This window comes from Capsicum annuum, chromosome 2 (genome assembly GCF_002878395.1).
Source record: "Capsicum annuum cultivar UCD-10X-F1 chromosome 2, UCD10Xv1.1, whole genome shotgun sequence".
NCBI lineage: Eukaryota > Viridiplantae > Streptophyta > Magnoliopsida > Solanales > Solanaceae > Capsicum > Capsicum annuum.
In genome coordinates this window covers 126,573,873-126,586,151 of record NC_061112.1, presented here as the reverse complement: position 1 = coordinate 126,586,151, position 12,279 = coordinate 126,573,873, and the positions used below count along the sequence as shown (strand labels likewise).

Sequence of the window (12,279 nt, the reverse complement as noted above, 5' to 3'; positions counted from 1 at the left end):
CTTCAACATACACAAATGAAAATCATTCTATTTAATCCATCTAATCATCAATCTATTTTTTTCAATTTTAAAAACCCAACCCCACTCAGATTAAAAAAAATCGATCTAATAGAAAAAATAAATTGAAGAATTAGATCCTTAAATTGTTGATTCGAAAGAATCGAATTTTAATTGGATCGACCGTAAATAATTGGATTCTCAAATAGTTGACCCAATTTCCAAGAGCTCAGATTGCTACTGGTTGTCCTATCTGAAATTGTCTAATGAGGAACTTGATTATAGTGAGAGAAATGGTAATTCAGAGACGAAATTGAAATTTGGAGAGTGAAAGTTTAGTGGTAATATAGGACAACCACAAGTTGATGAGGTCAAGAATTACTTGAATGAGTCTCGTAACTTTGAAAAAATAATAAAATATAAGGCAATGAAAGAGATGATATGAGAAAAAAAATTGAAGAATTGAATTTTGTCTCTTGATTCGAATTTCTTGAATATGAATTGGATTGAATTTTTAAATAGATTAGAATGAGTTGATTGTTAAGTGAATTAAATAAAGTGATTTTTCATGTGTATGTTGATATGGATTGATTAAGTGGTTTTTTTTTATCTACGAAGTGTGATGAAAATATTTTTGACCCTTTTCACCTAATAAAAAAAAATAAAAGCAACAATATTTTAAAACTCAAATTCTACACGGACTCCAAGTTGTTTTCTTTTTCTTTTACGGCCTGCCTTTCTCAACTCCAAGAGTTGAGCTTTCTATAGAGGGAGAGATTCTACGCTTTCATGGAGCAGATAGAGAAGCAATTGGATTTCCATTTTCACTTTCACTTTTTAGTGTACCTATCAAGGTTAGTTTTGTAAATAAGTTAATAATAATGACAAATGTGTATTGGTTTTAACTATACCTGTCTTTCCCCTTTCCCTTTTACTTTCCCCTTCCATTTCTTTTTGACATCTTCACAGTATACCTAGCAAAATATTAAAAAAATATCTTCAAAAGAATTCTCTTCTCCAATCCTGCTGTTTCCGAAAAAAAAAAAAAGATTTTTGTTGTCAATCTTTCAAGCACCTGGTATTGTCTTCTTTCTCTTTTATTTTCTGTATGTTTTCGGTGAATTAATTATCTGTGTTTTAGTTTTTGTGGTTATATGTGTTATGAACAAAGACTAAACAGCCAGTGATATTTTTCGACCAGTTACCGGCTGGGTTAACTTTCATTTTTATTGGTTTTTTTAATTTTGTGAGTTGTTGATTCTGCCATAATTTTTCCTTCGGACCAGTTACCAGCTGGGTTAACTTTCATATTTACTGATTTTTGGATTTTGCATGTATTGTTGTTTATTTTCTTTGATTTTGAGTTGTTGATTGAGATTATGTTTTTGTATCGATATGTGTTTTAGTTTTAGTGGTTGCATGTCTTATGGACAAAGACTAACCACGACTTAATTTAGCTTTAATAGATGGAAACAAAAAATTGTTGAATTAGAGAGACATTAATTACAACTCATATGGAAATTGGGTATCTTGAAACCCCCAAATTATAGATGCATGCATGTGCTCGATTTGTCAATATACTTAGCAAGATGAGAATGAAAACAACGGGTGAATTTTGTTAGTTTTTTTATTTAATTGTGGTTCTTATCACTCTTTGATTTTGACCTTTGTTTTGCTTGCTACTTGTGGTCATTTTTTCAGTTCATTTGATTTTTTGATAGGTTTTAAAACTGATACTTGCTTTGATACTGATATGAAGGGAAAGGAAACAAATCATTTGGTGTATTGAAAGTGAAGACACGACAGTTCGTAAAAATTGATTATCTTGATTTGCATTATTGATTCAATTACTGTCATTTTGTTTCAGCTATCAGTCCGTGCCGTGGTAGTTGTTGTTCTTGCATGTGTTCAGCCATCTCGACTTTGGTAAGTGTCACTCTTCTACTGGCTTCGATTTTTCCGACTTGCTTCTTTGTATCAAAAATATGGAGTCTTCAAAATGTATGGTGCACTATGATTTGCTTATCTTGTATATTTATGGCAGCCTATTATCTTTCTGAAAAACAAAATCTTTGTTAATGAATTTCATGTTTAGAACAGGCCAATCTGTTATTCTTATGTATTACGTGTTGCAGCGTCAAGGGGATTCAACATCTAACAAATATAAGTCCATTTAAAAAATTAACCTTATATATAGTTGTTTTTTTCTGGTGAAGAGGATTTAGGATTCAGATGAATCCTTTTCGACCCCTAGCTCCTCCCATGGTGACAACGCCTTAATCGCAATTTGTCTGGTTTTTTCTTTTCCCTGAAGTCTGAGTTTGTGATATGAAGTGTTAAGGCTCTGTATGGCATTAGCTGTGTTTGTTTCGGTGATATGTAAAGAGTCCATTATATTGTAAATTGAAGGAGATTCAAGATTTCAAGTCTTTATGTTATGGATATCGTTTAACATGGTTAAGTGTGGTGGTGATGAGAACTTAGAAACTTGCAGCAGAAAATCAACACCTGGACTGTAGTGCACATAGAGTTGATGTATCTATAATTTTGAGATATATTCCTGGTATCTAACTTCTGCTTCATGGATCCTCCTCCGACATACACTACATGATATTGTACTAGAACCAAAATGCATTTCTCTTGATTTTGAGCCGTGTTAGATTTCAACTTTCAGTATTACAGACTTGATTTCTACATACACCTTGATTTAAGATCTTTCATTTGTGTTTTTTCGTGTAATCCTCAAGAAATTCTGGCAGAATTTGTGTATGCGTATTTATTTTGAATTGGGCTTATTATGATAATTTGGTTAATGAAAGTGGATGCATCAGTAGAAACTCATAACAAATAGATATTGTAATTAAGTATTTGATACTTGGTGTTGAAATTAATTTTTTCTCTGGGGCATTGTTGGTTGTACTTTCAAATAGAAAGCAAAAGGATTGTAATTCTCAAATCTCTAGGAGACCAAGAATGTAATGAGAACAGATCTGTACCCCCACGATACGTCCTACACTTTCAGATTTCATCGGGCAACGACCTTGCTCCCTGTGCATGTTTTTACATAAGTAGCTATCATTAACTTAACCTTACCTTATCCGAAAAAAAATAGCTGACTCATATTAGTTTGTGAAGAGTAGGCAGGAAAGTTATGTATATAAATTATGCTGGTGATAGTGTTGCCACATTTTGCCTGATTTTCCCATCCATTTCTTACTACTGACTTGGTTTACAGAGTTTTTCGTCGTCGTCATTTACGTCCAAGTTCCTTTGCATTTTTCATTGGAAGAGTGACATGTGGTGCCCCAACTTTTAAATTTTTTGCCTTACGTTTATTTTGCCTTGGTTTTAATTTCATAATGCTTAACAACTTTTGATATGATTTTCCAAGGCCATATTTCTCCTCTAATCACTCGTGTTGCATCATCTAGGTATTGTTGCTTGTCAAAAATTTGTCACGTGGACTATTTTTAGATTAACTTTATTCCATATTTGTTATGAGGTATGACTATTTTATCCCAACATTTATATTAAAATGGAGAATTGCTATCTCATGCAATGAGTGGAATACAATAATCTCATGCGGTATCCAATTCATAGAATATCTCTATTTATCTCTTCCGATGTACAAATGAGAAAAGCTTTTACTTATCAACAATATCACATGATAACTTTTTTTTATTTCAATTCATGAAGCATTTCTTTTATTTCTCAAAAATCAATTAGATTAATTTTTGAAGTTATTTGAATTTAACTTTAAATGTTAAAAAAATAAGTTGAGTTGTAACTCTTCTCATATAAGCAACTCTTGAGGTATTTTTACTTTTTTGTAGCACAATTTTTGCTATTATTTTATATAAAGGTACATTCAAAGTCTAAAATATTTTTAAAAATATTATGGCCAAACACAATTCTAACTCTATTTTCAACTTCAAAAATACTAAGAGGCCGTTTGGCCATTATTTTTTTTAATTTTTTTACGGAAAAATATTTCACTTTATAAATAAATAAAGTGAATACGTTTTGATTATCATGATCAAACGGGTTCCAAATAAAGTGAATATATTTTTGATTTTCCTCTGATGAAAAGCTCATATTGGAAAAGATAGCTAGTAGGAGGTTTTTCTTTGATGATTTTATTCAAAGGTCAGTCAACTTCCCTTTATTTTTTGTCCTTGTGGCTCAAAGTTGGTTACTGCAAACTGAAAATATGTAGTAGCTTAATATACACCTCTCTGCATTATTTCAGGCTATCACACTTCGCATTTTGCTGATTGACATACCAAAGAGAAGGTTACCTGGAAATGGAGATCATAACAGCGTCTCAAAATTCAAATACCCACGTAAGTACGGATAAAATTAAATGACAACACAATAAAAAAGAGGCTTAATGGCCAATAAAGCTGTACGAATTAATGGTTAAACCAATAATTGGATGGATAATTGAGTTATTGGGTTAATGGTTCGGGTTATTGATTTAACAGTTTGGATAGCGGTTAGCCAATATCATAATAGTTCTTTAATGATTAAGCATGTCCGCAAACTGATAACTGATAAGTCAATTGTCAACTTCCAAATCAACCAAACTAGACAATGGTTCAAAATCGCATCAAGGACTAAAAAAAAAGAATACTAGTTGATTTCTTTTTATCTGGTTTGGGTTCTCTTGTACCCCTACTGGTAAGAGGTAAGACACACCCACTGGAAGAGTCAAGCTGTGACCAAACTGACCAAACAGCTCAGTTATAAGAAATGGAATGCCCCTCCAGTTTAACACTATGGATTAATCCCTCTATCTCATTTTAATGATGGTCATAAATATGATATGGTCTTTGAATGTAAATAGAGTTTAAAATGTTATTTTACTTGGTATGTTATATTAGTGTTAACAAGAAAACTATTGAAGTAATTGTTTGACAGAGAAAAGTATCAAATGAAAGTTCAAAACTTCTTTTTGTTTTAATGAATTTGAATTCTTAAAGAAATTTATTGCTCTTAGACATTTTGGATGAAAAAAAAGTGTGGAATAAATTGGGAAAGGAGAGTAATATTCTTCTCAGTTTCACTGATTTCAAATATTCAGTTTTTCAGCAATTCCTTTCTCTGATAAGTAGGTTGTCCTTGATTTAATTGATTTGATCCTTCAAAAATGCACGACTTTTGAAGGATCCGGCACACACCTGATGTCATTTGTGAAGAATCCGAGCAACGTAGGTCGGTTTAACCTATGAATGTCAAATTTCGCAGAGAATTTGACCAGAGGTGCTAATATCTTCTCTGAAATTTTCTACATTTCTTACAGGCTTACACACGGCTAGATTTCCTTAATCGCGCCTGCCCTAGTGGTTTAGCCTTTTACAGCATTGGAATAAAAGTTGAAGGTCTTGAGTTGTGTCAATGTATCTGGTCCCAATTTTTAACCACTTGAATCTTGATATCGAATGTTATTAGCAGGTTATATTTTCATTTTCCGATGTGATTTAGCTTCTAATGATGGAATATCTGATTTACAGAAGGAGAATGAATCGCTATCAAGTAAAATGGCCGAGCTTGAGAAGGAGAAAGAAGCTGCATTGAGCAAGATAAGTCAGCTTGAGAGGGAAGGAGAATCTGCACTTAGTAAGATAGTTGCAGTAAAGAAGAAAAAACAAGCTGCATTGTTTAAGATATACGAACTTGAGAAAGAGAAAGAACGTACAGTGAATAAGGTGGCTTTGCTTGAGAGAGAGGGAAAAGCTGCATTCAGTAAGATAGCTGTCCTTGAGACGGAGAAACAAGCTGCATCAAGTAAGATAGAGGAGCTCGAAAAGGAGAAAGAAGATGCGGCCAGGAAGATAGGTTTGCTTGAGAAGGAGCTAGAAGCTAAGGAAGAGAAATTTGGATTGTACACAAATGCTCAACTTCAAAAGGAGGTGGAGCTAAGAACCAAGTTTGAGGTATTCAAAAGGCATACAAATGCTGAGCGTGAGATAGAGAAAGATGCTGCAATGAGTAAGATAGCTATGCTTGAGACGGAGCTCGAAATTAAGGAAGTTAGAGCATATAAGCAAGCTATAAGAGCTTTAAGGGAGATCCAAGTTGAAGATAAAGAACCCAGGGAAAAGATGAAAGAGTTGACCATAACTATGCAAAAACTCACTGAGGAAAGAAACTATTGGGAAACTTTAGCTAAGGGCAAAGAAAGCGAGACTGCTGAGCTAGTAGAAGCTCGAAAAGAGATAATCAGAGTATGAATCTTTGGACATTCTTTTTGGGCATATGTTTTCTACAGCGACGCCTTAAGATTAACTTAAACTTCTAATTAGATCAGACATCAAGTTACCATGGTTTCTTTCTAAGAAAATATGCTTTTGATGCTGCTCACTGCTCAGCATTAAGCCGACTGCAGCATCTAAGCCAACAATTTTCTGTCCTCTATTTCTTTGTTTCTCTTTCTCCTCTATTTACATATACGTAAAGTGGAGTCTATAAAAGTCTGTTTAGAGTAAAAGCATTCAGTATAGGATTCATTATGAGAAATTCCCTATGTCGAAACTCCTAAATCATCATTGAAAATTGATAGTCTCATGCGTTTACCATGAACCCTCTAATTTCGTGTTTTACTGAAACTTGGTCATAATATGTTCCTGATGTAGAACAGTGCACAACTGAATTTTATATAACCGGCAATTTCTCAGGAATGTTGCGTGCTTTATTGTCTGTTTATGACAGTCTTCTTTTGGCTATCAACAATTGAACTCCTATTTGAAGTACTTATTTTTCTTCTTTTTACTGGACAATCCGCAACTTTGAGGAAGTCCATTTCCTAGGTTTTAGGTTGATTCACTATCTTCTGTTTCATGGTTGGAAGAAGTACCAAATCTATTAGCCTATTAATGCTAGAGGTCATGGGCTGAGGTAACTCCTAAAATATGCACATAAGGTTTAATTATTTGAAGTTGAAACCAACATCTGTATGGAATTCTTACATGTTTATGTAGTTTGATTGTAGTATATATTTGTAAATTTATGTATACTACAATAAATGGCAAAAAAAAAAAAAAGCCTGTTTTGACCTTCTACATATAAGTACATGAACACTCCTCCGCAACAGGTATACTTCATTTCTGATGGGCATACATAGAGGTCCCAGATAAAAAATTATAGGTACTTGGGTGTAGAAAATGGTGGCTCTATAGGCACTAACAATTGCAAAATATCAGTTGATTGACCTGTTTCCCTACTACCATTTGCTTGTGAGAATAATTATGTTTCCCCTTTTGCCTGCCTGTTCGATTCTTGTGCAGATCTTCGAGGTAGAGATATCTGCTTATGTGCTCTATTCCCCGCTTGATGTGGTTGAAGAGACCCTCACCAGTAGGAAAATGTGTAGCAAGATGTATATGTATTAACTGTCACCATTATAAGATCATGTTAAAAATCAATAGTCCTATCTATTTATCCAACATGGATTCTATTGATGACTATATTAGTGGAACACTTTTGGATTGTGTTGCTTGCTGGATGTAACTTCTTCAAACACATGGATTACGAGTGTTCTCCTTGTAGTTGATCAGAAAAACAATTCTCTTCACTTCCCACTCTGAATTTATGAGATAATGACAAAGTTGTTTTCTTTCTTTTCCAGGTTCTTTCTGACCATTACTCACCTATACCGGGCAAAATCATGACTTACAAGCTTTGGAATAGCAAGGAAGACAGGAAAGCTACTCTATCAGAAGCCATTTGTTTAATGGGGGAAAAACTGAAGGAGGCAAAGATCAAAGATACAGGTACGCTTTGAGTGTCTTATATTCTGAGGAACACCAAAACAGATTTTGTATTATTTGAGCAAGTTATTAGTGGTAAAATAAGAAAAATGTATTGAGCTTTGCATTGCGAGGAAGTTTGCTGTTCAAAGAGGGCTGTTGCTATCTTTTCTTTTTGCAAATAAGGACAAGGGTTTTGGTGAAGGTTCTTCCTTCTCCCTCTGACGTTATAAATGAGAACCTAAAATCACTTATTTTTAGATCATTGCTATTTGCACTGCTCAAAGTCTTCTTCTGTCATAAATTTCAACCTATCCAGGAGCAGAATTCTAGGCCAGCAAGATATGCAGTTTAGATTGAGTTGGTTTCTTTTTGCTTCCGATTCTACAACTAGAGGGAAAAAAATGAGTTGCAAATTCTTACCCTAAGGAACTTGCTGTATATGTTTGATGTTTCACTGGCCTCTTTACATATATTTTATTGGCCATACATTTTATTGGATCAATGGCATACTACTGCAAAAGGGAGTACTATGCAATTATATACGGCATGGATCAGTAGTACCATGTTTCTTTTTTTCTTAATTAAAGACCAGGATTCGGGTCCTTATAGAGACAGAAAATAGGTAATTTATTATCTTCTGCCTAATCTTGGTGGCCAAAGTTACTTGGTACTTGTAGTTGTGAGAGGATGGAGATAAGGTGGAATAGTGGAGACGCATAAGTGACCTGAACAGAGACCACCACCATAACTATTTTTTTTTTAAATTTAAAAAGCTCATGTAACTTGATTCCCTGCATGTAGGACTGCTAGCCTATTATTATCTATGTGTGAATTTTAGGTACCATCCTTGCTAGGGGTGGGCATGGTATGGTATATACCGAATACCATACTGAAACCGAAATTTTTTATACCGCGGTATAGATATTATGGTATTTAGTAGGAGTTTTAAATTATTATGGTATTTGGTACGGTATTTGGTATTTATGCAATAAATACCGAAATACCGTATATCGCACCGAAGTTTTTTAATAATATATAAAACCCAAATATATTATATTTAAAATTATTAAATATATTTATATGTCATCCATTAGATAATTGAAAATAAAAGTAACTTTTATTCAGAAATAATTCTTTTGAAAGCTTATTATTTCGAAGTACTATGCTTAAGTTTAGGTAAGGTTGTTCAAAGTTTGCATCTTGGATTACTCAATCGTGATTGAAATGTTCTTTTTGTGTAGATAATTAACAGAGATAGTTGTTAGATTGAGACGTTTTTAAGTTTTAAAGTTATAGTTTTTTTTTATATGAATATATGTAAATCAAAATTAAATAAAGTATGTTTACCTAATTACCGTACCATAAAATACCGAAACCGAATTTAAAAATACCGAACCATACCGAACTAATTTGGTATGGTAATGGTAGTGTTTTTTTAGATACCGAAAACCAAAGTTGCCGTACCATACCATACCATGCCCACCCCTAATCCTTGCGTATCTCTGAAAGAAATTAGTATGACTATTAAATGCTTTTGAAATCTATGGTGAGAAGTATGCATTTCTCTAATAGAAATATATGAAAAATATGCATTGGTGTAACAACAAACTCAGTGTATTCCCACATAGTAAGGTCTGGGGAGGGTAAGATGTACGCAGTCCATACCTCTACCTCTAAAGAAGTCGAAAGGCTGTTTCCGATAGACCCCCGGCTTGAGACACGGAACACTAAACAAATTCATAGTAAAGCATGGAACAAGATGACATAACATAAATACGACACCCACAAGTAATAGAAAACGGAGAAAAGTAAACAGATTCGTAATAAAGCTTGAAACAAGGTATCATAACAAGAATAATACCCCCGCCAAGTAATTCCCTACACTAGCGACTCAAACTGACTCTAGCCTTCTGCCCTAATTCGCGTCCTTTAGATCTTCCTATCTAGGGTCCTCATCCTCAGTGTAACTCACTGCTCCATGTCCCGCCTAATCACCTCTCCCCAATACTTCTTCGGCCTACCCCTACCCCGCCTAATCACCTCTCCCCAGTGGAAAATATGCATCTCTGTAATGAATTATACTTTCTCTGCTCAGGATTTGTCAAGGTGGATCAATTGAAGCCAGGAACAAAGGACATCAATCTAATTGTCAAGGTCCTAAACACTAACGTGGTGGTTGACAAGAACCAAAACAACAGGAAAAGTTCCGGCCGCCACACATGTTCTCAACCGCGAATCACACGCGTAGCTGAGAGCCTTGTTGGAGATGAAACAGGAAGTATCACATTCACTGCTCGTAATGAACAAGGTACTGTCAATCTTATTCTTGTTTTTCTTTTCCTTTTGTTGCCTGCATAAGTTCATTTTTTGTGAACTGACGACATTATGGTCATACATTTGATTGATGCTAACATAGTACCTATTATTTGTGCTTATGATGTAGTTGACTTGATGGAGCCTGGTAGCATCCTCCTCCTTTATGGTGCAGAAATCCAAATGTATCGAGGTTCCATGAGGTTAGCTGTAGAGCGTAGTGTACAAATCATAATCGCAGAACCTGTGGAATTTGTTGTATGTGAGGATAACAATATGTCTTTAACTGAGTATGAGTTAGTAGATGTTGAAGATTGAGAAAGAGTTCCACCTTAGACCTACAGGAGGATGGCTCTACCTTAAGAATACCTTGGTGTATGTTATTGGATTTTCTTGGCACAGAGCTCACTGTATCAGCTGATTGCCGACAAGGCTATTAGCCTGTAGTGCTTCAATGATAAAGCTTCGAATTTTGCATGCTGTTCGACGTGCTTCCTTCATCATGTCATTCTCATATCTCTTTTAATATTATTATACTAGTATATATTTAGTACACAATAACAATACAAATAAAAAATATGGAACAGCTTTAATATTCATGCTGAATGACACAATATAAATAGAACGAACGAGCTATCTAACTCGGATAAAATAAATAGTAAAAGTTGATAGAACACAAGAATCTTGCATAGGTAAAATTAGTCAAATATGAAAATATTTTGAACAAGGATGACATATAGTAGGTGTTTTGCCCTGAAAACTAAAACTAACTTTTTGGAGTTGGAGTTGGAATTGTGTTTTGTCATGAAAATAAATTCGATTTTTTTGTGAGTGAGAGAAGTTGAAGTGAAAAAAGTGAATAAGTTTCACTTGTTTTTACTTTTCTAAATACAATTTCAAATAAAAATTTTACTGCCAAATACTATTATTTTTACTAAAGTAAAATAATTTTTTTAAAAAAAGTTAAAAATTTCATATCCAACCAAGCTTATAATGTATAAAGAGAAATATGCATATTGTGTCACTTTTTTTTTAAAAAATATTGGCTGAGAAGTGTGTTGATATTGAAAAGCAACTAGAAATAATAGAAATCTAGCTTATATTTTAGATTTTAACGGAAGGCGTTTGGACAGCATTAAAAAAGATGAAGTTCAAATTGAGCACTTATTTAGTGACAATATATCATGAACTCGATCGCCCCCTCCCTTAGGACATTCCTTCATGTTAGTTAGACTTATTGTTATAATGAGAAACAAATATTTCTATATTGGGTAAAGATTAGGCTTAGTTTTGACAAATTTATGAAAGCAATGAGATCATTATGTGAATTTTTACTCTTCATCAACCACTGTGCTACTCCTTAGCTGCTTCGATAATTAGTCTGTGAAGATGTAAAGTCTTATCAAGGAAGCGATCTTAGATTTGCATGTAAGAATCACCGCAAATATATTTTTTTAAGCTGTCTTTGCTATGGAGGAAGTAATTTTCCGTGACATGACCTAGTTTATGGAAGATGTTTTTCAGTGTTGGTCTGCTGAAAAGGACACCTATTCACGGACGGTATTACTAGCAAAACAAATAGTGTTTGGTGGAGCTTTGAGTATTTAAGATTGATATTAGGGGTCGTTTGGTGGAGTGTATAAGATTAATGAAAAATATACTGTATTAATAATGTTTGCATTAATAATGTTTGTATTAGTTATGCTTGTATTAGTTATGCATGTATTATTTCTTATACATTATTTGGTTTGATGTATAAGAAATAATACATCTTACATAATTTCTATAAAAGAAATGTTTGTTTACAAAAATACCCTTCTTTGATTTTGTACACTTTTTTGCGACAAAATTTTTTTGTCATCTCAAATATAATTAGTATTGTTCAACTAGTATATAGAGGTTTCGGATTAATTGCAAGACCTTCGTCTTTGCGCATGAAATATTACGCCAACTAATTAACATAGTCGAAACAAAAATAAAATATAAAACGTAAAATTAAGAAATAGTCTCATTTTTTTAAAATTTTTTTAAAGACCCTTGAAGCAAAACAAAAATATTTTACAATTATTTAAATCAATTATTCATTGTTGTGGATTAAAATGGTGGAAAAAAAAATTGTAAAATGTTTTGAAAAGATTCACTATTGCAAATTAAAATGACGGAAAAAGGAATGGTGAAATATTTTGAGAGGAAAATTGAGGGGTATTAAGGTCATTTA

General features: G+C 33.4%; 1 protein-coding gene across 9 annotated transcripts; it reads left to right on the top strand.

Annotated features, from left to right (window-relative positions):
• Window positions 1–703: 703 nt before the first annotated feature.
• Window positions 704–10,541, top strand: LOC107859315 (IgA receptor). 9 transcript variants are annotated; one of them, XM_016704285.2, is made up of 9 exons: window positions 927–1,075; window positions 1,865–1,923; window positions 3,429–3,499; window positions 4,088–4,143; window positions 4,247–4,340; window positions 5,511–6,224; window positions 7,625–7,769; window positions 9,844–10,056; window positions 10,192–10,541. In XM_016704285.2, exons 5-9 carry the CDS (start codon window positions 4,302–4,304, stop codon window positions 10,377–10,379), a joined length of 1,299 nt encoding a protein of 432 aa, XP_016559771.1. In that variant the 5' UTR covers window positions 927–1,075; window positions 1,865–1,923; window positions 3,429–3,499; window positions 4,088–4,143; window positions 4,247–4,301; the 3' UTR covers window positions 10,380–10,541. The 9 variants fall into 9 exon arrangements, with proteins under 9 accessions (XP_016559775.1, XP_047262849.1, XP_016559772.1 ...); XM_047406893.1 differs by lacking the exons at window positions 927–1,075; window positions 4,088–4,143 and adding an exon at window positions 751–851; XM_016704284.2 differs by lacking the exon at window positions 4,088–4,143.
• Window positions 10,542–12,279: the final 1,738 nt, after the last annotated feature.